General features: G+C 55.7%; 1 protein-coding gene across 1 annotated transcript; it reads left to right on the plus strand.

Moving 5' to 3' along the window:
• The first annotated feature begins 8,510 nt into the window (after positions 1–8,510).
• SSTR3 (somatostatin receptor 3) lies at positions 8,511–17,229 on the plus strand. Its single transcript, XM_046010893.1, has 2 exons — positions 8,511–9,055; positions 13,693–17,229. Exon 2 carries the CDS (start codon positions 13,739–13,741, stop codon positions 15,005–15,007), a length of 1,269 nt encoding a protein of 422 aa, XP_045866849.1. The 5' UTR covers positions 8,511–9,055; positions 13,693–13,738; the 3' UTR covers positions 15,008–17,229.
• Positions 17,230–25,037: the final 7,808 nt, after the last annotated feature.

Below are 25,037 nucleotides of genomic sequence, written 5' to 3' on the forward strand. Positions count from 1 at the left end.
CAAGTAGCTGACACCTCGTAGATGCTGGAAAAGTGCCTGTTGTTTATGTAAATGAATAAGCAGATGGAAGAATAGACTTTAATGGAGAGAGAGAGACCCAGCCCATCCAGCGCCCCACCTGAGCCCAGCCTTCTAGCCGTCCTTGCCAAGGGACCTGTCACGCACATCGGAAATCTTAGATGTACAGCCCAGTCAAGTCCCCGGATGATGGTGGTCCCGGGAAAATCACATGAGGCAGAAGAACATCCAACTAAGTTCAGCGAACTTGTAAAATCCTGAGAAATAATACCATGGTATACTGAAACAGTGACTTTTCCGGGGCTGAGGTCCCTGTTATCTCTTCCTTTGATTTTTTTCCCTCTCCTCCCTATCCTCTTAACTCCCCCACCAACAGAGACATAGCCTCCTCTGGGGACATCTGACTCCACCTGGGTCTCATGGGTTGTAAGAGGGAAGGCAGGGTAGGCTCTGGGGAGGGAGACAGGGATCTAGGATGGTTCTAGAAGACTTCTGACGGCCCTAAGGTAGGTGAGATGATGAGCAGTCATCCATGTAATTTGAAGTTCAGTTCAGTTCCGCTCCCATGTACTAACCCTGGGCTCCATGCCAAGCTGTGTGGGGGCTGGAGGTGCAGAGATGGTGAGATCCCGCCCTCTGCTCCCTGGGGTCTCAGAGGCTAATGAGACAGACAGGTGAGCAAATCAACCCCCGCCATGTGGTTGATCCACATACCGCAGAAGCGAATGCAACAGAGCAAGGACGAGATTTTGGTCTCAAGGTGCCGGGGTAGAGATGTTTCAGCCCCCTCCCCCTTGCCGAAAAACAGCCACGACAATAAGGAGAACATGAAACAGAAACATAAACTCTCATCTTCAAAGAAACCAGGAGACACCTGTGACCCTGAACCACAGCATACAAGTCTGGAGAGCAGATGGAGGGGTGGTAAATGATTTAACAGAACCCAGGGAAGGCAAACTTAAGCGCCTGCTGTTCTGGGGCAGGGTGGGGGGGGGGTTGGAGGTGGGAGAGATGCAAACCAACTGACCTTGCAGAACCCCTGGGAGGCTCTGAAGTAGGGGATCCAGACACCACAGATGGCAAGGCGGGAGGCTGAAAACTGGTGGGTTATCTGTAAGTTTGTTTAAGGAGCAATCAGACCCACAGGGCCTCCTCACTACATTATGCAGCCGGGCAACCACCCGTCCTTAGGCTGGGCGGGAAGATCCAACCAGAGATTTCTGGACCCAAGGATGCCAGCTACAGGGCAGGTGGGGGCGGGGGTGAGGCTCCAGACTGATTATTTGGGTTGTAGTGGTTTGGTTATGCTTGGCAGATATCACTCCTTCCATGCCCACCTCCAGGGGTGGAGCTACTTGCCCATTCCACTGGATGCTAGCTTTGGCTTTGTGACTTGCTCTTTTGCCAGTGGGATGTTAGCATGTGCATCATAAGTGAGCCTAGTTGTGCTTGTACCCTTGGGCATGCTCTCTTGTCCTGATGAAAGAACATGCCTTGGTAAGCCCACTAGTGCCAGGAACATGAGGGCAGAGGTATCCAGCTCACCTGCTGCTCAAAGCAGATCTGCCTAGCTTAGCCCAGCCAAGATCAACCCATCCCAGCCAACCTGAAGTTGTGAAGTATAAGAAATGCTTATTGTTGGGCACTGTAGAGGTCTGCGTGGTTGTCTGTTACACAGCAATAGCTGACTGATGCAGGGGAATTCAGTGGAAGTCTGAATACTCAAGAGGGCGACCATAGCCCCCTTCCCTGGCTGAGTCCAGGAATGCTAGGGCCCAGGCATATACTTATCCCAGATGGGAATCTATGACCAGGATCTGCCCGCCCCAGAGAAAAGTCTTACAGAGGCTGACATTCAGTAACAGCTAGGTATCCTTGACAAAAGAGCCAGCTGTCCCTCCAGAGATGATCGCTATCTTGCAAGCTCTACCCTTTGACACGGAGCTCCCGATCCGAGCTTTAATGTTTCATTCTGAGAACTGAATGGGTAACAAAGATGAAGGGACAATTGAGGGAAGCTCTGTTGTGAAAGAGACCCAACCAAACAAACAGAGAAAAAAGGAACTAGCAAGAAATAGAGACAAGGCAGTGAGCAGAAGAAAACTTAAAAGAAATCATCACTGTTATCCTTGGGGAGAGAAGGAAACCTATCGCACTCACAAATAAATACAGAAGACCATAACAAGGGAACAATCAGAAAACAGAGAAGAGCTCTTAGAAATTAGAAATGTGGGATGCCAGGGTGGCTCATTTGGTTAAGCATCTGCCTTTGGCTCGGGTCATGATCCCAGGACCCTGGGATTGAGTTGCATATTGGGCTCCTTGCTCAGCAGGGAGCCTGCTTCTCCCTCTGCCTGCTGCTTCCCCTGCTTGTGCTCTCTCTCTCTCTGACAAATAAAAAATAAAATCCTTTTTCTAAAAAAAAATACTGTATTTATCCATTTGAGAGAGAGAGAGAGTGAAAGAGAACATGAGAGGGGAAAAATGTCAGAGGGAGAAGCAGACTCCCTGTGGAGCTGGAAGCCTGATACAGGACTCGATCCTGGGACTCCAGGATCATGACCTAAGCCAAAGGCAATCGCTTTATCAACTGAGCCACCCAGGCACCCTAAAAAAAGAAAAAAGAAAAAGAAAAAAGAAAAAAAGAAATTCGAAATGTGTTTATTAAAATTTTTTTTAAATAGAAGTTTTGGAAGCTAAAACAGAGTGAGCAACAACAATAATAAAAACAACTCCTAGAGGGGAGAATAAGATGGTAAAAGTGAACAAAAAGAAAATCACAGGGTTACTCTAGGAGGCCAATAGGTAAATAATAGGAAGTTCAAAAGAAAACAATAGAAAAATCTTGTCCAGGGTCGCCTGGGGGGGCTCAGTCAGCAGAGCGTCTGACTCTTGATTTTGGCTTGGGTCATGGTCTTGGGTTCGTGGGATTGAGTCCCATACTGGGCTCTGTGCTTAGCTCTGAGTCTGCTTGTCCATCCCCCCTCTGCTTCTCCTCTCTCTCTCTCAAATGAATAAATAAGTAAATAAAATCTCTAAAAAAAGAAAGGAAAAAAATCCTGTCCAGAACAGAAGAACACAAATTTTCAGATTGAAAGAGTTCACTAAGTGTCCCCAAACACTTGGTGGGGGAGAGCATGTTGTGAGGGGTTGTAGTGGGGGAGGCACAACACAAGCATTACCAAATTGCAGAAATTTAGGGATAAAGCAAAGATCCTAGAAGTTTGAAAATAGGAATGGTACTGAGAAGACAAACTGTGGAGAGTCCAAATCTCCAGTGATGGACAAATGGATAAAGAAGAGGTTATATATATATATGATGGAATATTACTCAGCCATCAAAAAAGAATGAAATTCTGCCATTTGCAATTACACAGATGGGGCTAGAATGTATTATACTAAGTGAAAAAGGTCAGTCAGAGAAAGACCAAGTACCATATGATCTCACTCATATGCGGAATTTAAGAAAGAAACAGATGAACATATGCGAAGGGGTGGGAGGGAAAGGAGAAAGGAAAATAAACCATTAGAGACTGTTAACAATAGAGAACAAACTGAGGCTTGATGGAGCGAGGTGGGTGGGCGGATGGGATAGATGGTGAAGGGTATTAAGGAGGATACTTCTGGTGATAAGCACTGGGTGTTGTATGTAAATGATGAGTCACTGAATTCTCCTCCAGAAACCAATATGGCACTGTATGTTAACTAAGTAAAATTTAAATAAAAAGTTTAAACATTTAAAAATTTTAAAAATTAAAATAAAATTTTAAAAATTAAAATGTTTAATAAAAATTTTTTTAAAAAATTAAAATTAAATTTTAAAAAGAGTGGTACTGGGAGCTCGACATACGGACAGATGGCTTCCATCCTCCGAGTTCACGTAATTCTCAACCTAGATTTCTATACCCAGCCCAGCTATCAAATGACGTGTGAGGAGAATGCACTCTTCTCAAACATATGCACTTGCTCAGGAAATTACCAGAAGATGTGCACCCACAAAATCAGGGAGTAAACTACTAAGGAGGAAGAATCAAGAAATGGGATCTAACACAGGAAAATGCTGAAGGGAATTGCTGATAGAGCGTTAAAGGGAGACTCTCAGGGCGGCAGCCTCGCACAGGCACAGAGGACAGCCAGGACAGAGGGGAGCAGTTTAGACGCCTCCAGGCAGAAATCCTCACCGGGCTCAGACCCTGGAAACTCCCCTGGGAGCTTTTTAAAAAGCAGGAGGAGTGTTTGCAAGTACAGAGTCCTAGAAAACTGAGATATTAAAAACAACAACAACAACAACAACAACAAAGTAAATGAAAAAAGTGAAACAATTATGAACTCCAGGCTGGGCGGGAAATAATGTTTACAGTCCATTCCTAATGAAACCACTGAGCACACCCTTAACTGAAAATGTCGTTTCGTGGAGAGGGTGGAGAGAGTGGAGAGAAGGGACCAGAGTGTGTAAGAAATCTACAATCCTCCTCTACCATAGTAGGAAGTCAGTAGATAATGGACAAAATTGGGGTATCGGGAGCTAGAAAAATAAATCCAATATTTGGCAAGATGGAGAAGATACGAGGAGGAAGAGCTCGAAGGATAGAATTGCCTTCAGGATCGGGAAGGGTCAAGGCCACGGGAGGACAGCTATTTTCTGCTCTTAGAAGTCTTTTTATCACTTTGGTTTTAAAAATTTACTGGCAAACAGTACTTTGCCTTCCCATTCTCTGACGCTCCCTCCTCTGTCTTCTTTTTTAATCTGTAATGCAATTACTTTTTATTTGCCTTTATTTTTAGCCAAGTCTTAGGGGCGAGTGGGAAGGCAGCAGGCAGAGGCAGGTTCCATGGGCCCCTCAGGCCACGGAAAGGATAGAGGATTTCATTCTACAGCAGCCAGCCCATGGCCCTAGAGGGTCTCACGGAGGAAGGAACCGGCATGACTTATTTTTTAAAGGACGCACTCTCCCCACTGAGGAGGTGGGGCAAGGGCAGAAGAAGGGGGACGGATGAGGCCATGGTGGCTTGGCCCAGAAGGGAGACTTGGGGGAGGGAGAGCAGTGATCAGGTCAGAAAGCAGAGAGTCCGAGGTAGAAGCTATGAAGCGTGGTGCTGGGGGCCAGGAGCCCGCAGGCATTTCCTCTGTTTGACCATCATAAGAACCCAGGGCCAGACAGGAAGGTGGACACATTCTACCGAAGGAGGAAGTTAGCAGAGGGGTTTCACAGAGTCACGCTGCTTGACTGGGCCAGAGCAGGGGCTGAGGCGCACCTGTGCAGACGGCTAGCCCTTCTGTCCCCGCCACATAGGAGGACGGGGGATTCATGCTGCCTAAAGCTTCTCAGCGTCCCTGGGAACTGCTGCTGTATATAAGGATTAACTAATTCTATTATCTCACCACCCCTGCGCAGCAGGTGTTGAAGCTGAGGGACAGAGGCTCAGAAAGTCTAAGTCACATACCAGAGGTCACACAGCCAGTGAGTGGAGCGTCAGTAGCTCAGGCCCCCAGCCTACACCACTGTTGGCTCTGGCCTTGTCATTGTAGGGGAAAAGGGAGAGGAGACAGCACCATCTGGGCTCTCAGGAATGGGAGGAACCTGGGCCCCAAATTCTGGGAAACCACCTGTCTGATGGCAGAGACGCAGTCCCTGGTCTCTAGTCTGAGGGTGAAGCCCTCTAGTCTGAGGGTGGAGACACGGCCCTAGACATGATCTAGGGGAGGTCAGGGTGTGATGGGGCAGACATAGCTCTGTCCTGGTTTTGAGAGGTGTTCCAGGCGGTCCCTCCAGGATACCAGGCAGACACAACAGCACTGACATGCCAGGCCTGAGGCCAGAGGCTCTCATGCTCCAGGACCTCGATGCCAGGCCAGATGGGGCCACCTCCCGGCTCTGACACCTAGCGTCCCCAGCCTCCCAGGGCTCGCAGGCATGGAGTTGCACATCCTCTTTCTGCCCTGCCATCCTCAGGAGGAGAGATCGATCAGGGATCCCTGGGTTACATCAGCTTGGGTAAGGCCCCTGGCTAGGGGACGCTGTCTGACTCAGGCCACACCTGCCCCAGCCTGCTGCCTAGGACCCCTTACCACCCCTCAGCCCCCAGCAGACATTTGACGGATTACAGTCTCCCCTCCTCCACACCCTACTGCTTGATGTCCACCCATCTTCTTCTCTTCCATAGACACACAGCGAACACCTACTCTGTGCCAGCTCATGCCAGACCTGGGGACATGGTGAGGCTGGGGTCTCTGGGAAGTCTAGAGGAGGGGCCTAGCTAATCTAGGTTGGGGAAACCTCCAGGAGAAGGCCACCTAAGGGACGACTTCGTCTCCCATGTAGTGGGGTTACGTGAGAAGTGTGGGCATAGCCTGTGCAAAGGCCCTGCGGAGACCAACACTGTTACCAGTGCCTGACTGGTGAGCCTTTGAAGAACAGGAATTAGGTCAAGAAGTTCCTCTGCTCCTACCTGTGAAGCTCTCCACCCACGCAGACTGAGACAGGGCCCTCTGCCGCCTCCCCTGCCTCCCTCCCCTGCAGCCACTCTGCTTTCCACCTGGGCCCTCTCCCTAAATACTGCTCCGTCCCTCTCACTATCTCAGAGGCCTCAACTCGGCTGTCTAGAGTCAATGAATGAATGAATGGGCGAGGTTGGGTGTGCCTGGAGCTCGGGGAAGAAGGAAATGAGCAGAGGAGAAGGCAGGGGCCCGAGGCAAGGCTAACCGGCTATAAAGCCTGGAGGGCTGCACGGGGTGGAACTAATTCTGAGGGGCATGAGAAGCCCTGGCAGGGCCTCGGGCAGGAGAGGGACAGAGCTCTGGAAACCCCTCCCTCCCTCCCAGGAGCTGTCTGGAGCCCCCTTACCCTCAGGAACTTGCACAGACAGAACAGTGGGACTGGAAGGAGGGGCTGGCTTGTCTAGGACCCCTGGCAGGTGGAAGGACGGCATAGAGGAACGGGGCCTCCAGAAGCCTCTGAAAGTGCATGTGGTCCTCGTCCTACTGTGCGCTGCGACAGCCAGAGTGGCTCTTCTGGGAAAATCTGATGCTGGCCTATCTGAGGACCTACTGCTTCCCAGCCCTGGGTGCCTCGTGACAAAGTGTGCCCCGCCCCAGTCGTGAGGAATGGAGCGCGATGGGAAGGGGTCTGCATGGTGCCTGGCACACCGCAGGTGCTCAAGCAAGACTCACTGCCCTTCCTTCCTCCCTTCTCTGACTGGTCCCCCCTCGCCCTCTGAGCAGGGGCAGGGCTGCCTGCGGGGAAGGTGCTTAGCATAGCAACACACCGTTAACATGGGGCCCTTCTCTCTCCTTTACTCGCTGGCTGTGTGATCGCTTTTCCCTCTGGGCCCCAGCTTCCCATCCGTAAATCGGATACCCTGCTCTGCTCCCCTCCGCCCTGCTCTGCTCCCCTCCGCCGCTGTGGCCAATGCCTGTGAAGCAGGGGGCAGGGTTAAGCCACTGCTAATTGACCCCCAGGTGTTTATTATGGTCCCATGGAAAGAGGAGTTTAGGAATGATCCAGTCCAATCTCCCAATGATCCCGATGAGGAAACAAGCCCAGAGGAGGGTCGACTCACCGGTGGTCTCAAGGTGGGTCAGCGGAGCCGGGGTACACATCCCGGGGCCGCTTAGGCTCTGGGCAGAGGACCTAGACCACGTGTTGGCCAAGCCTGCCCACCACCTGCCTTTGTCCAGGCTGCGGACTCCTAATGGAGTTTGTAGATAAGCATTTGCAACCGATCTGAGGATAGGAAATACTCACCTGAACTCTAATTAGCACGGCGTCCCCCCGCCCAGAGAATTCCATTCTTCTCAGTAGCAGACCTGGGTCATACAATGTTGCCCTCAATTATTACTACATTTTAAACTGTGTCAATTTATAAACAGTGGACATTTGTTTTCTCCTGTGTAATATCTTTGATTCTGCCCGTGGCCCCAAAAGCCTGAAATATGTATTCTTTACCCTGTCATTCCACAACCCCCTTCCGCCCTACCACGCCCTGGGCTCTCCAGGCTGCCCCACCCGCCCTTCCTCTGGCTGGTGTTCAGCCTGTTCCCAGGACCATGGACTCCCAGCCCAGTGCTCGCCCCCTGCCCTCCCAGCACTGCCCAATCCCTCACCTGCCTGGCCTCGGGACTGAGCTGTCGCCCTGGGGGGTATGTGCCACGGTGGCCTAGGGGGGCATCCAGCTTCTCTGAGCACCACGCTCTCTTCCCCCCACCCCACCTCCCCTCCCCTTGCCGGAGCCAGGGCCAGCGTGGGTGGCCAAATCTCCTCGGTAACAGGGTCTGCCTCCATCCCCCCTCCCCCCCCCACTCCTTCCCTAACCTGCCGCCCCTCCCCCCTCCCTGCACCTGCTCTCCGGCCCCTCCCGCACCCTCCCCCCACTCCTGCTCCCTCCTTCCCTGGCTCTCCATGTCACCATCTGTGGCACAATCCCTCTCTGTCACTCTGCCTGCCACCCCCTCCTTCTCCTTCCTCCTTCTCCGCTCTCCATCCCTGCCTCCCTCTGCATCTCCCTCTCGCCCCTTTTCTCCTCTTTGCTCCTGCTTCTCTTCTCCCTGCCACGCATTTCTTATCACTCCCCCTCATTCTGGCTTTCCACCCACTCACTCTCTTCTCCCTCTGCCTCTCTCTCCACCTCCGACCGACCCCCCTTTCCCCTTTATTTCTATTGGCTTCCGACAGTCCCTGCTCCCCTTTTCTTTTCCTTGGGAGTTTCTCGGTCCACCCCCACACTGAGCTCCTGCCCACAGACCCCCCTCTGTGCCTCTAACCCCCCCCTCCTCCAGGACGTGTCCTGGAGATGGGGGGTGACGCACCAGGCGCCCGTGGAAAGTCAGGGCCGGAGACCAGATGGGAGAGTCTCTGTGGGCAGCCGTGGCCGCTGCAAGCCTAGGAAGGGGCTCAGGCCGTAAGCTGTCTAGAAGTGGGCAGTGTGTGGGGACTCCAGCTAAGGGTGCTCTGGGCACTTGGGGACTGGACAGGGAGAGGGGGCAGCAGAATGGTAACCAGCCTGGCGGCAAGCAGGGGACCCCTCGCCCCATGGGCAGGTAAGGAGGCTTGGGCCTGGGGGGGGTCCCTGAGGGTGGGGTGCTGGAGCCCATCCTCTGCCCGGGATGAACTTGGGGAGCTGCGGCTGGGGACAGGGAGAGAGTGGGCAGGCCCAGGGAGGAAGAAGGCCTCCCTATGACCTCTTAGTGGGCTGTGGGGGGTAGGGACAAGTTCATCTCAGATTCTTGTGCCATGATTCTAGAATACTGGAATCACACAGCGGCAGAGTGTCCAAGCTCTGGAAGAAACCTCGGGCCTCGGCCCCGGGGCCAGCTTCCCCGAGCTCCTCCTCTGTGCTGGGCACCATGCTCAGCACACTCCCATTTAATCTTTACAGCAACCCTGGGAGGTGGATCTACCTGTCTTCATTGGAACAGGTGGAAACTGAGGTTCAGAGACAGGAAGTGATTTGCCCAAGGTCGCACAGTAATTAGGGATTATCATTCCGTGGCAGAGCCCAAGCCCCCAGCCCAGGGCTCGTGGAGTGTGTTCCTGGGGGGTCACACCCCAGGCCTAGAATGGGGGTGAGTCTGTTGGCACTGATTCGCACAATCTAGATCTTTGGGGGGAAGACCCGGGGTTGCAGAGGTAAATCAGAACTCGGTTGGCTGGGGAGCATCAGCCTGCAGCCTTCAGGGCCATCTCAGGTCCCTGTCCTGGATTCCTCTCAGCCGGGGGCCTTCAAGGGAAGTCAGCAGGGCCAGGAGGTACTGATGGTTGAGGGACAGACGGAATCAGGTTTGAATTCTGGTCTCGCACTCACCAGCTAGTGACCTTGGGCAAGTTACAGAAATTCTCTGAGCCTCAGCGTCCTCCTCTCTAAAAATCCTCTGTCCTGGGCTTTGTGAGGATCTCTTGATGTGGGTCTGAGCCCTGTGCCTGGGAGCCATGCCTCGCCTCGCTCCGAGTTCTACTTGCTGAACTGCCTGGTCTGCCCTCATTTCCCAGTGCTGGGCACCGCGCCAGGTGCTGGGGCTGAAGAACTAAGTAGCTCAGGGTTCCCGCACCCCTGAGCCAGCGCTCAAGAGGGTAAGCAGATGGGGGCAGACAAATGGAAAGTGGTTCGGGTGTCTGGCATCTCTGAGGGGCTGTGCTGAATTGCTGTGTGGCTCAGGGCAGCCACTTGCTGTCTCTGGGCCTTTGTCCCCTCTCGAACAGTCCTCCGAGGAGTCCGCCCCCAGCTTTCAGGCAAGCTTGTGCCAAAGATAAACCAGACAGGGAGGAAAAGTCCCTCCTCCCCCAGCATGAACTAGACCATGCACAGGACTCCAGCTCCTTAAAGAAAGGACGGTACCTAAATTGTAGGTTGGCTTATGCCCACGGGAAGCTGTAATTTTCCTCCTTCTGGCGCCCGGCCTGTTCAACTTTGACAAGAAAGATGAGATCAGATGAGGGTGGAGGCGTGGTCTTCTGGGGTAGCAGGGGGTTTGGGGAGGGTCTGTGGCATCCCCCGCCCAGCACAAAGGCAGGGCCTGGCTGGGTATGCTGTGTTCCCAGGACCCTGTGTGTTAGCACGTGTGTGTGCGTGCAGTGTACACGCATGTGTCTGAGCAGGAGGGGGAGCCCGTCCTCAGAGCTCCCTCCGGGCTTCCCTGGGGACATCTGTCCCTGCATCCTGGATATTAGGTTTGCCCAGCTCCCTGCTCCTCTCTCAGGAGCCTGGCACTTTCCTGTCTCCTCCGGCCCCGGGCTGTGATTGGCTGCCCCACAGCGATGCAGTAAGAGGATGCGCGCGCAGGGTGGCAAGGTGGACGGATGACATAGGGCTCCCGGGCTGAGGAAGCCAGAAAGAACTCCAAGGTCTCAGAGTGCACAATTCCTGGAGGAAGAGGGCCGATTCTGGCATTCAGGAATTCTGACATTCCGATTCAAGGACACGGAGTCTAAACATCTCGGACTCCATAACTCCATTCTAAGAAATTACATTCTATTTTTAGGATCCTAAGATTCCAGGGGTTTGAGCCCATGATCTTAATAGTTCAAGAACCCAAGGAACAGGGAGGGGAGCTCTGCATAGGCTGGTGGGAAAATGGGATGTCAGCTGGTGGCCTCCCCAAGGCCCAGCCTCAGTCTGCCGGCCTGTGAAATGGAGGACTGTGTGTGTGTGTGTGTGCGTGTGTGTGTGTGTGCGTGTGTGTGTGTGTGTGTGTGTGTGTGTGTGTATGTGTGTGTGGTTGAGGAGGACCTTCAGGTCCTCCCAGGTCTGCCCCTTTCTAGCTGTGTGACCAGGACTGTGTGGTCTCTTCTTTGCACCCTGTCTAATGGTGGGGACAACACTGGTCCCTCTCTCATAAGACCCCATAGGATGCTGTGTGTCCCTGGCTTTGCCTGGAACCTGGCAGCTGGTGTCAATGACAAGGAGCTGGAGGAACTAGGAGGATCCTATGAGCCCAGTGTCCAGATAGCCCCTTCCTAGTGCCAGTGTCCCAGGCTCAGGAGGGCTGATGAGGTCCTGGGGTGATGACAGGTTGGGGCTGGAGGATCAGAGAGGGCTGCTCTGAGCCCAATGAGCCTGGGGTATCCTTGGGAGGAGCCGATGCCACAGGGATCTTTGCCATTGCCAGGCCTGGTGCTCAGAGCCTTTAGGAATCCAAGGTCCTCGGGCAGGAGCAAACTGGCAGGCTCACCCACCCAGGGGTGTTTGCTCCAAGTTGGGGTACCTTTCCTTTCCAGAAACTTTGCATCTTAAAGGTAGTGTCTGGATAGGGCAGGCAGGTGGCAGGTCCCACGGGAGACGATTCAGGCTTAGTGTGGGCTCAGAGTGGGGATATCAGAGGCTTTCTTTTTCTCTCAGGGTTTTCTGTCGGGAGAGGCAGGGACAGAAAGGAACCAAGGGACTGGGGGAGGTCATCAGGAAGAAGGGGCAGGGAGAGGTCCAGGCCCCAGAAGAGACTTGGCCTCTAACTGGGCCTCCTGAGAGAGGCTCACAGGTTTGGAGGTGAGCGGCCTTTCTGAGCAAGCGAGAGTGGCTTGAATTTCCACTATCAGCAATTCACCCCCCTTTGCATTGAGAATTGGCCCCTCGGGGCTCCTCTGATTCCTTCAACGCCTCGAACACTGAGGCAATGCCTGTGCTGTGTGAAGGGACGAGGAGACAGTTCAAAGCTGAGAGGGTGTCTCTACATTTAAGGAAAGCTGGTCTAGCCGGGGAACGGGGAAGAGTCAGTTCTAGCTCCTTATAATACATGGGAGGTGTGATAAGAAAGGGACTAATGACGTGAATGGGCATGCTGGTTTCCACTGTGTCACTGGGCAAACTCATTCATGCTTCAGGACCCATCTGAAACGCCCTCTTCTCTGGGAAGTCTTTCCCGCGGATGCAAGGTTGGGGGGGGGGGCTCTTCTTGTAAATACCCTCAGTGTGCTGTGAGTTTTTCACCATGGGGTGCCACATGCCCACCTGGCAAGTTCACAGCTAGCCACTCCAGGCAGGGCCTTTCGGGGGCACTGTGGGTTGGGCTCAGCCTGGGAGGTCCCCAAGCATTCGGATTCCCAGGACAGGGGACATCGCTGTGCCTGGGGTTCTTAACTCCATTCAGAATCTGAGGAACCTGATCAAAACTCTGGACTCCACCCAGAGAAAAGACAAGGACGCATTCACTTGCACCAGAGTTTAGGGGGTTCATGGACCACCCCTCCCCCACTGCAGTTCATCTAGAGACCCAGGTTCAAGGTTAAAGACCTGGGATACGCAGCACTGGTTTTCAAATGTGAGGACTGAGACCTGCTGGTGGCTTAGTCCATTCTGGGGCTGCTAGAACAGAATCCCACAGCCTGGGCTGGGGTGGGGGGGTGGGGGTGGGGAGCTTATGAACAGTATTTATTTCTCATAGTTCTGGAGGCTGGAAGTCCAAGATCAAGGTGCCAACAGATTCAGTGTCTAGTGATACCTGCTTCCTCGTTCATAGTCAGTCGTCTTGCTGTGTCCTTATATGGTAGGAGTGAGGGAACCCTCTGGGGCCATTTATAAGGCGCTGATCCCATGGTGGGGGGCTCCATCTTGAAAACCTATGCACCTCCAGAAGCCGCTGCCCTCCAATGCCATCTCTGGGGGGGAGGGTGTTAGGATTTTAACATACGAGTTTGGAGCGTGGGGGAACACCTTCAGTCTATTGCAGTGGTTGATCCCCTTGGGGTTCTGCCAGCCAGAGCATCCTCTGTAGAAAGGATACGTATTGTTTTGTGATTTCGTTGAGTCACATCGTAAAACGCATTAGCGTCAAAGATGCTTGACTAACGGAAGGAAGGGCCTCTGTCGCCATGGGCTGATTGAATGATCCATTCGCTCCTCTATTAGACATATGAGGAGAACGCACAGGCACACAGGTGCGAAGGTGAAGGGGACACCGTGGTGCCCAGGCCAGTGAAGGTCCCTGCCCTCCGGAGCCAGGCAAGCCCACACCCCGCACCACACCCTGGTGGCATCATCCACTTCGCCTCTCTGAGATTCAGCCTCCTCCTCTGAGAAGCAGGGACAGCTTGCGGGCCCACCTTGCTGGCCTATGCCGAGTCCAAAGTGTGTGTCAAAGTCTGGCTGGGCACACTACAGGCCTCCAAGTTCAGTGTGATGGCGGGGGGAGGGCAGCGCCGACAAAGCTGTCATTCACTGTAACGTGGCCGTGTCCTTCCTCCTTAGCTCCAGGCCTATAGCTGATTGAAGACCACCCCCATCCGCCTTGGCCATGGACACCCCTGGCTACCCTGCCTCCGCGCCCACAACCTTGGAACCTGGGAACACCTCCTCAGCCTGGTTCCCAGACACCACCCTGGGAAATGGGTCGGCAGACCCAAGTGCAGCAGGGCTGGCCGTCAGCGGTGTCCTGATCCCGCTGGTCTACCTGGCGGTGTGCGTGGTGGGCCTGTTGGGCAACTCCCTGGTCATCTACGTGGTGCTGAGGCACACGGCCAGCCCGTCGGTCACTAATGTCTACATCCTCAACCTGGCCCTGGCCGATGAGCTCTTCATGCTGGGGCTGCCCTTCCTGGCGGCCCAGAACGCCCTATCCTACTGGCCCTTCGGCTCCCTCATGTGCCGCCTGGTCATGGCCGTGGACGGCATCAACCAGTTCACCAGCATCTTCTGCCTCACCGTCATGAGTGTGGACCGATACCTGGCCGTGGTGCACCCCACTCGCTCTGCCCGCTGGCGCACGGCTCCGGTGGCCCGCACGGTGAGCGTGGCCGTATGGGTGGCCTCGGCTGTGGTGGTGCTGCCCGTGGTGGTCTTCTCGGGGGTACCCCACGGCATGAGCACCTGCCACATGCAGTGGCCCGAGCCGGCGGCGGCCTGGCGCGCTGGCTTCATCATCTACACGGCCGCACTGGGCTTCTTCGGGCCGCTGCTGGTCATCTGTCTCTGCTACTTGCTCATCGTGGTCAAGGTGCGCTCGGCTGGGCGGCGGGTGCGGGCGCCGTCGTGCCAGCGGCGGCGGCGCTCGGAGCGCAGGGTCACGCGCATGGTGGTGGCCGTGGTGGCGCTCTTTGTCCTTTGCTGGATGCCTTTCTACGTGCTCAACATCGTCAACGTGGTGTGCCCGCTGCCCGAGGAGCCCGCCTTCTTCGGCCTCTACTTCCTGGTGGTGGCGCTGCCCTATGCCAACAGCTGTGCCAACCCCATCCTCTATGGCTTCCTCTCCTACCGCTTCAAGCAGGGTTTCCGCAGGGTCCTGCTGCGACCCTCCCGCCGTGTGCGCAGCCAGGAGCCTCCTGCTGGAGGACCTCCAGAGAAGACAGTACAGGAAGAGGAGGAGGAAGAGGAGGAGGATGGGGAGGAGGGGGCAGGGAAGCAGGGGGAGGGGAAGATGAATGGCCGGGTCAGCCTCATTGCGCAGCCTGGCACCAGCAGGCAGGAGCGACCGCCCAGCAGCAAGGTCAACAAGGACAAGCAGTTCCTCCCCCAAGAGGCCTCGGCGGGAGACAAGCCAGGCACACTGCACATCAGCTATCTGTAGGGGGCCTGTGGAGGGCCAACGTGGCCCCAGGACTGGACAGAGGCTGTGGGTGTGCCAAGGGCATGCTATCCATGGTGCCAGAGGCCCACGATGGGATGTTTGGAGGCCTGGGCTCTCATCCCATAGCCGCTGAGACTTGCTGTGTGACCTTGCCAAGGTCCCTTTCCTTCTCTGGGCCTTGCATTCTTTTCTGTGACTCAGGGATGGGAGTAATCAGCCAGGACAAGCTCTGCTGGATGAGAAGTCCGGAGGGGCATCACCCCTGGCTGGCCTTCCGGAGTGGGGTCCAGGTTCAGGGGACAAGGCCAGACTGGCTTTCCCCTTCAAAGACAGAGCATCCTGGGGGATTAGCCTGAAGGTTGGCCCTCAGAACAACACCAAGGTCTGGATTTCCTAGGCTCAGAGCTAGGATCACAGGGGAGGGACTGGGGCCCCAAGTAGAAGAAAGTTCTACCCAGTGCAGGGAGAGGTCCAAACCTGCTCAGGCCCCATATCAGCTCCTCCGACATGCTGCAAGACCTCGGCCAGCTCTTCCTCTTCTCTGGGCCTCAGGCCTCACCTGCTGAGCAACCCAATAACCTCCAGGCCCTCTTGGCCAAATGTTAGTGCTGGGACTCCGTGTTCCCTGCCCTGAGAGGCGGTGGATTTTCTAGGAAAGTCACTCAGGCCAGCTTCAGGGTCCCTTACCGCTTGGGCCCACCCAAGGCCCCGTATCTCATTTTGTACTTGGAATTTTATATTCTTTTTCATAAAGAGCGTCTCCAATCTGCGTTAAGTTTAGGCCACCCAAGGCCCTACTTGGCCCCTGTTGAGGGCAGCTGACCAATTCCCATAGCAGCTCATGTCGTGAGGTTGTGGCTAGAAGGGGGGTGTCTCTGGGTCTCTGAGGGCTCCAGGAGCACCCCTTATAGCAACACCCATTGGCGTTCCTCCCCTCCCAGAGACCAAGGCAGGGCCTGGGTCAGGCAGACCGGTGGGGAAAGGCAGTGTCCTAACAGCATGGTGTGGAGAAGGAGGGAGAGGAGGAGAGGAAGGATGAAGAGGGTGGAGGAAGAAGAGAGGGAGAAGGAGGGAGGGGGCAGGAGGGAGGAGGACAGATCTGCTCCAGGACCATGCCGTCGTCCGTGGCCCCTCTGGGTGGAGCTCCACGGCATCGCTGCTGAAAGCATGTTGTGGGTGCCCGGCCCTGATCAATCTCAAGGAAAGCACGCAGTCAAGGTGGGAAAGCAAACACTCTGGAAGGTATAGCGCTGGCTCCCTTGACGGCCTGCCTGGGCTGGTAAGAGGGGCTGCACCTTGATGGTGGCCTAGGGCCATTGCTGAGACTCAGGACCCCACGGGCCAGGGAGCAGTCCTCCCCATTCTCTATATACTCCAGGGCCACAATGTGGGGCGCCCCAAGGAAGACAAGACAAGGTGGGGGCTGGAAGGGAACCACAGGAGAGGCCACTGTGCAAGGATTCTCTCCCAGAGGTAAGCCCTCGGGGCCATGGTGAGATTGGCCCTGGGAGAGGGCGGCACCTCAGGCTAACTCCCTCCATCCCCCACCCCAGCAAAGGGCAAGGGAGTCCTCAGGGAAAGCACGTGAACCACAGGTTGGGAGACCTAAATTTTCAACTCAACTCAGGATCCTAGCTAGCCTTGACCTCTGGGGGGTTCAGTTTTCCTATCATAAAATAGTAGGTTGTCCCGTCTGCCCACTGCTCAGAATTGGGGGGAGGGGAATGAGTTATGTTGGACAAACTGCCCCCCACACTACAATGGGTAGGGGTGGGTGTATCCGATTATAAAGTAAAGTATCAGATTATAAAGCCCCCGACCAGGCTTGGTCCACACCTGCTCCTTCATCAGGCGGCCTTTCTGTCTCTGGCCTTTGGGGGTAAGAGCAGTGCGAGACCCAGGATTGGGGGAAGGGAAGGAGGCAGAGGCCAAAGATAAGAAGGCGGGGCTTGGGGAGTACGCCCGCTCAGAAGTTCCCCAAACCAGACCTTGTATGGATGTTGGAGCTGGAGGCCCAGCCCTCAGTCTGGGGTTCCTCTGAGAAGGATCTGGGGGTCTGAGTGAAGAAGGGCGCCCGGCATTTCAGCATTTCCTGGCCAACCCTGCCTTCCTGACTCCTGGGACAGGTGAGCCTGTCCAGCACGGGCGGCTGGAATGCCCCTGAGGGGGACCCTTTGCTGCTCCTGCCCCTTGCTCTTGTCAATAAAGACAGTGGCACATGACACCAGCTGTGACCTGGGCCAGTTCGTCCGCCTTGGTGGGCCTGGGGGGGGGGGGGGTCGCATCCCTCTCTTCATCTCTCAGCTCTGCGTGCCCAGGTCTCTGTGTATGGATTCCCAGAGTCGGGGTCTCCAGGGCGCATGGAAGAGGCCCCGATAAGCCTCAGCCAACTTCCTTACAGACCTTGGTCCCAAAGCCTTAGATCAGAGTCTTTGCCTGAGCCCGAATAGCAAGACTCGTGGCAGAAAGCTGATTGGCTTGACTGGGTCACGTGATAGCTCCTTGGGCCAATTACCAAAGACAAAGTGATGGAGTGCGACGATTGGCCAGATGTGGGTCACGTGCCCATCCTTCCCACCTGGGAGACAAGGGGATGCTGTGACTGTGAGGGACAGGCTGGCCTGACCCCAAAGCCTGGGTGTGCCCCAGGCAGCAACAGGAGACTGTGTGTGCGTTTGTGAGCACGGGGTGCCTAGGAGGGGCCCGGGCATCTCAGCCACATCCACGTGTGAACACGCACGGGAATGCGAACACCAGGGGTCTACTGTGCCCGAGGCGGGTGCCTGCAGTGAGAGCAGAGGGACTGCTGGGGCGAAGGGTCGCTCGGGAGTGGTTTCCGGGCCAGAGCTCCCCTCTGGATCCCACAGCCCCCCAGCTTCCCCACCATGCCATGTGTCATTGCCTGTGCCCGCTCACATTCATGCGCGTGGGGGCCCCACCGCCAGCCTTGCCTCTGCAGGCAGGGACTGTGTTCCCGAGTCAGGTAACTATGAATATTTGCAATAAATGAGTGAATAGGGGAATTCCATTTCACAAACTTCGGGGGCAGTTTTAACTCGGTGACTCTGGCCTCCTTTGGCTCTGTGCCCTGCAGTAATCCTGAATCAGTGCGGGGAGGGCCAGGGGGATGGAAGGAACCTGTGTAGGGGTTTGGGCCTGGAATCTGTGCGTTTATTGGAAATGCAGGCGCCTCAGGGGGAGGTGAGGCCTGGGGTTGTGAGCCAGGACAGGCAGGAAGGGTGGTGATGACCCTCCCTGCCTGATTCCCCTTCTCCAGATCTTCAACTTACTCACACCCAAGGCCTTACCTTGAACTTGTCTCTCAGAGGCGGTTGCCAGGCAACAGCCCATGGCCACTAGGCTCTGGACCAGGACTTCCTGCGTCAGCATCCGCATCAGTGGGGAGGAGCTGGGAGACCGCAGGCCCTGAGGCCCCAGGCATCAGGTTGTCCTCACCTACAAGCTGTGGGAGAGACAGAGGCCACTGACCCATGGGGAGGTGACAGCTGGGCTCCACAGGATGCCAAACACAGAAGGAAACACTCTGCAGGTGGGAAGAACCCCAGGCAGGAATGTGAGGGACATTCCCTGGGATAACGCAAGGCCACAGTCCCGCCATGGTCTTGCACTGCCCCTATCACTGGCAGGCCCTGGTGACCTTCTCGGTGAGACCACTGGAAGGCCGTGGGGGAAATGCATCCCCTAAAAGCTATGGGACCCGAATCAGGAGGCCTGGGACCGAGGCCCACTCTGTCACAAACCTACTGTGCAACCCTGGGCCATTTACTTCATCTCTCTGGGCGTAGCTTATTGAGTTAACAAAGATTTTCCTGAGCACAGACAGTAGGCAAGACTCTGACCCTGGACTGGAGGTGCGGTGGGGGAAGACAGATGCCGTCTCTGTGCCCTTGTTGTTCTTGGAGAGCCACAGAATGGAGTCGGGAGAGAAGTGTGACAGGGGAGGGGCTGGCAGGGCAGGGGAGGGGTGCATGAAGTGCGGACACCTGAGTGCCTAGAAGAGGGACCGGTGTGTGCTAAGGCCTTGAGCCTGCAGGAATACTATCAAGAAAAAGAGGAAAGGCAGAGATCAGGCCCAGCTGAGGGGCAGAAGCTGTCAGACAGGACCTCGTAGGGGGTTAATTCCTGTTGTAGGTTGTGTTGAGTCTCCTTGCCAAATTCATGTTCAAGTCCTAACCTTAGGTGCTTCTGGATGGGACCTTATTTGGAAGTACGGTCCTTTCAGGCATAAGTAGCTAAGATGAGGTCATACTGGGGTAGGGTAAGCTGTCAATCCAGTGCGACTGGTGTTCTTAAGCCAAGGGGAGATTTGGACAACAGGAGCACAAGGAAGATGCCGCGTGAGGCTTCTACAAGTCCCAGGACACCAAAGGTTGTCAGCCAAGCACCAGAAGCTGGGTGAGAGGTCCTCAGAGCCCCCCAGAAGGAAGCAACTGTGCTGACTCTTTGATCTCAGACGTCCAGCCTCCAGAACCAGGAGCAAATGAATTTCTGTTGCAAGCCACCTAGTTCGTAGTACTCAGTCATGGCAGGCTCAGGGAGCGAACACAGTTCCCTGCCTGCAAAACAGAACTTATGGTCCCTCCTCTCCCAAGACCTCTGGGGCTTGCATAATCCCTGGCCTGCTCACTCTTTCATTTAGCAAGTATTTTGGGGGGCAACTGCCAATTGCAAACGCTGAAGGCAGAGAAGTTACAAGGCCCGCCTGTCTTTTAGGAGCAGAGGAAGTCAGAGGGAAGAGAATAGATAAACTAGTCAGTTCTGAAGCACATGGCCTGGAACTGCCTGGGCTTGAATCCCGGCTCATCCGTTCACTAGTTGTTTGACGTTGAAGCAGTTAATCAACCTTCCTGTGCTTCTCCCCACAACCTCTGTCTCTGAGATGGGGTTGAGAGCAGATGTCTCTATTGTTGGGAGGTTTAAATGAGTTAGTATTTCTCCACAGTTTAGCACTGTGCTTGATGTGTTAGGTGCTGTGTTCAATGAATGCGAGAAGTGCTTTCCCAGAAGGAAGAATCTTTCCACGGGTAGGGGCGGTGGAAGTCTCCCCAGGAGGCGCGATGGCCCAGCTGAGTGTAGAGAGAACACTGGAATGCATGCACCGGGGAGGAATTAGGCAAGACGGTCTAGGTACTGAGGACAGCTCCAATACCGGTTTACAGCACAGGACGGTCAGACCAGGGATGGTCAAACACCTGACTCAGGGTCATGGTGCCTGAAGCGGGACCAAGAAGCTGTTTTCCCAGCCCCCAGTTCAGTGTCTACAGTTTTGCTTTGTTTTGTTTTTTAAATTATGAAACTGAGGGGCAAGGTGGCAGGAGCAATGCGGCACGTGGACAGAGCTCTGAGGCCACTGATGCCAGCTCCTTGGTGGCCACTGGGTGTTGAGAGATGATGTCCTCGGGGAAGACCAGACAGGTGTGAGGGCAGCCCAGGCCCCATGGGGACTCCATAGCCTCCTGGAGGCTCCGCCACCCTCCAGGGAGCCCTGCAGCCCAGAGGTGTGAACGAAGGGCAAACACTTGTGCACGTGTGTGTGCAGAGGCCTCCTTTTCAAAGACAATGTCTCAGCCACACTTGAAGGCATCTCCAGGGTCCCAGACACTTCAGGTCCTGGTTCACACATCCCAGCAACACAGCCCAGAGGCAGCCAGGAGCCCACGTCCCCTGTGGCCGGCTTGTTACAGGTGGGGAAAAGGAGGCCAGGGGTGGGACGTGCCCTGCTATCTGCTTTAATTACCTGGAAATATGTCAATATTGGCACACCGAATGGCCAGTCCTGCGTTTGCTCAACACAACCCAGAGCCTGCTTAGTTTCTCCATCTGTAAGGAGAGGTTGTCTCTGAGCTTCAGCTTCCCTCCGCTCATCAGACAGCGCCGGTCTCTCCTGCTCTCCCGCCACAGAACAGCAGCAATTACAGGGAGAACAAAGCAAACTCGCATGCCTGTTTACGTGGGCGGCAGTCCGTTGAGCTGTCAGCCACGCAATCAGGATCCAACCCAAGCGGCCCCACTGCTTAGCTCTGCAGGCCTCGGCGCCGGCCTCGGAACCGCTTGGAGCCTCAGTTTCCTCATCCATAAAATGGGCTTTATTCATAACCTCGCCTCACAGGACTGTCGCGAGACCTGGAGGCCGTGGACTGGCTGGGCCGGGGCCAGCGCTGTGCTCTGTGTCCGGCAGGGGGCGCTGCGGGACCTCCGCCGGTCGCCGCTTCGCTCGGCCGCACTCGGCTCTCTTCGGCCACGCTCGGCTCCACTCGGTCAGACTCGGCCGTGTTCGGCCGCCACAGCCTGGCTCGGCCAAAGTCGGCTCTGCCCGGTTGTCCTCGGCAGCACTTGGCGGGATTCGGCTATGCTCGGCCAAGTCCGGCCTTGCTGGCTCCTGACCACCGGCATTGCTAGCTCCTGGCCGACTCCACTCGGGGCTGGACGCGCGGGGGCTCCTCCCTGGCGCCGAGGAGCCGCCTCGGGTTGGGCTTCCCGGGTGGAGGCCCAGAGGCCGGAGCAGAGCCGGCCTGAGGGTCGCGGCCGCGAGTGTCCACGGGGCGGGGTCCGGTTTGCCTGAGCCCTGGGCTGTGCTTTTCCAGGGCCCTGGCTGGCAGCGAAAGGCGCGGGCCGGCGGCCGGCGACTATCTTTTCCCAGGGGTCCAAGCCGAAGCCGGTGGGCCGGGGGTCGGGGAGTCGCTCCCTACTTCTGCGGAGCGGAGCGGGGAGGTTGGCTGCTGCCTCAGCGTTCTGGTTCTGCCACTGGACGGCCGCCGGGGAGGGAGCCACTTGCTGCACCTGTTCCTTAGCCTCAGTTTCCCCCCAACAGTCAGCAGGGCTCTTCTGGGGCGGGGTGGGGGTGGAGGTGGCCGACAGACTCCCCGCGACCTGCTGGCTCTTTCTTTCCCTGGACCTCTTGGGGATTCAGTGTCCCCTTCTGTAAAATGGACTTAAACTCGCCCACCTCGGGATCAGACATGGGGTGTTGAAAGCCCAGAGTGGAGAAACTGAGTCCGGAGGTGGATGTTAACCGAGGACAACCCGGCTAATCAGTGGAAGGGCTCCGTAGAACCGAGTCCGGGGTTCTCCGCGCAGGAGGAAGCGGGACGAACTGCTTGGCAGAGGGAGGGTCCTTTTGGAACCTCTGGCCACTTTGTGGGGAGGGGGTTTGGAAGAAAGTGCTTGGGCGCCCCAGCCAGCCCCTAGCGCGTCGCAGTGGCCTTTCATCCTTCTCCTAGCCCTCTGCTATCCCCTTAGCTCCTGACGAAGGGGATGAGACGGGTGGGGAGCATCACAAGCCGCCGGTTCCATGAGGTGGGTGCCCAGTGGGCTGGGTCACACCCACCGCGGGGCCCCATGGCGCTCCCCAGCAGGTGGCGCTCGCGGTTGCGTTTGTTTAGTTTCTGGCAAACATCTTTTTTTTTTTTTCTTTTTTTTTTAAGATTTTTATTTATTTGACAGAGATCACAAGTAGGCAGAGAGGCAAGCAGAGAGAGAGAGAGAGGAGGAAGCAGGCTCCCCGCCAAGCAGAGAGCCCGATGCGGGGCTTGATCCCAGGACCCTGAGATCTTGACCTGAGCGAAAGGCAGAGGCTTTAACCCACTGAGCCACCCAGGCGCCCCAACCTTTGTTTAGTTTCTTAATTGGCTAGTGACCCTGAGCAGTTAGATCTGCGACTTGGCATTCACAACTTGCAAGGCTGACTCCAGCAATCGTGTTTTCTTTTTTTTTTTTTTTTAAAGATTTTATTTATTTATTTGACAGAGAGAGAGATCACAAGTAGGCAGTGAGGAAGGCAGAGAGAGAGGAGGCAGAGAGAGAGGAGGAAGCAGGCTCCCTGCAGAGCAGAGAGCCCGATGCGGGGCTCGATCCCAGGACCCTGAGATCATGACCTGAGCCGAAGGCAGCGGCTTAATCCACTGAGCCACCCAGGCGCCCCAGCAATCGTGTTTTCTGTCTCACCTTTTGACAGGCACACATTTTATCTTTTAAAAATACATGAGGGGTCCTGGCACTCTGTAAGCACTCACTCACTATTTTTATACCTGGGTCCCAGGGCTTCCGACTCAGGTGTGCATGAGAAGGGGCTCAGACACTTACCCTAATTCAGAGTGTGACCACGGAGAAGCACTGGTGGGTGGCCAGTAGAGGGGACCCCTATTGGGTATCCCACCAGACCCCTCAGGTGCTCTTGGCTTCCTTATGTCCCTCTGGCCCAGGAACATCAAGGCTCAGAAGTAGGGAGTGTGCCCAAGGTCGCACAGCTAGAAGGAGCTGGAGCTGGGACATAACCCAGTTTTGTCTGCCCCAGGGCTGGGGCTCTGTCTCCAAGCTACCTGGCCAGCTGGGGAGATCCTCTGAATGGCTGGGAGACCACCGGATGTTGCACAAATGAACGTATTTTAGGCAGAGTGAGAGTGAGAGGAAAAATATTGAAGTGTAATATATCTGAGCCTTGCTCTCTCTTCCACCCTGCCTCCAGCTGGCAAAGAGAACAAGGAGCCCTTTTCTGGGGCATCGGCCTGGCTGGGAGCCAAAGGAGCCAGCCCTAGAACCTGGCAAATCAAGTCCCTTTCCTGGCCTCAGTCTCCTCATCTGATAAATGGGCTGAGTGGCCTTTGGCAGAGGAGCTGTTGAGTGTGGCCTGGAGCAGAGGGCTGGCACAGCATGGGATAAACTTACTGTGTCCCCAGGCTGCGCTCCCCATCCCCCAGCTGTCTTCCCTTCCCTTCTCCCTTCCCTCTGAGGCTAGGCTTTCTAAGCCAAAGGGCTCAGAGGCAGCCAGGAGCTGTCTTCCACTCTGGTGCTGCTGACTCAGCCCTTTTCCTGGTGGCAGCAGCAGGGGAGGGTGGGGAGGGTGGCTCCCCTTGGCTCCCACCCTTTGCAGCCCTGGCTCAGGGCCCTGGGAATGCTGCCGGAGGCAGGGCCACATAGAGGGCATGGCCAGTGTGGCCCTGGTGTTTTCTCAATGCTGTAGAACCTCGATCTGCTTTTGAGGGGACCCCCTGGGGCCCTTAAATAGGCCAGGGTTGGGGGGAGGACTCTAAGTGGGCTTGAGAGGTGAAAGCAGCACAAAGCTGAAAGCTGGGAGAGTCTGACTCTCATTCCAGCTTGAGCTCCGGGCAGCTGTGACCTTGAGTCAAAGACTGGAGTCTATCCTGGGTCACACAGTATCTCCTGGTCCCATTAAGTAATTGGGTCAGGCCATCTCTCAGGGTCTTTCCAGGCCTGAAGTTCTGCTGTCTGATTATTCCCAAAACTGCTAGAAAAACCAAAGGCTGGACATGAGACGTGGTCAAAGATACACAGGCCATGGGCCGTTCTATCCTCCACACTTGGCCCGTTGAGTGGGGGTTAGGCTTTCATGCCCTAAGCCCCAGACTGAATTCCATCCCCCTCAGATCTCGACATTTCTGTACCGAGGGCAGAAATGTCACCCCCTCCCTCTTCCCACGGGACAGACCGAGGACTAGAGCCTTTGTCCACACCCCCCCCAACCCTACCCATCCCCCCTGCCCAGGCATGTTCCTAGGACTCCAGTGGGTTGGGGACCCCTTCCTTTCTGTGGGGTGTGGCTCCTCTTCACTCCTCCCAGCCATGGGACCCTGGGAAAGCATAAGGCTGGGGTCAGCTGAGTTGAAATGATGGATGGGAACACCTTTCAGGTTCCAAAAACCCCTGCAAAGATGAGGCCCAGCCCAGGCAGTAAGCACTCAACCCGAGTGGAATGAGAGGGGGATGGAGTGGGAGGGACATTGGTTGGAGACTGTCTGGGCACCCCAGAGTCCCAGGGATGCATGAAAAACCTTGGGCAGCTCAACTGGAAGGAAGCTGGGCAGGACTCTGCCCAGGCCCAGGGACATACTACACAGGCTGTCCCTCTTGCCAAGAGGACCCTTCTGGGGGGGGGGGGTCAATTCCGCAGAGGAGCTGGCTCCAGAAGACCCAGGGGATGGACCGTTCAGGGGAGATTTCCAGGCCAAGGTGGGGGACTTCCGTGTCCATTGGAGAGGGGGCTTTTGACCTG

This window comes from Meles meles, chromosome 7 (genome assembly GCF_922984935.1).
Source record: "Meles meles chromosome 7, mMelMel3.1 paternal haplotype, whole genome shotgun sequence".
Classification (NCBI taxonomy): Eukaryota; Metazoa; Chordata; class Mammalia; order Carnivora; family Mustelidae; genus Meles; species Meles meles.

Excerpts from the sequence above, each read along its gene's own strand:
- SSTR3 (XM_046010893.1), top strand. The coding sequence starts at position 13,739 with ATGGACACCCCTGGCTACCCTGCCTCCGCGCCCACAACCTTGGAACCT.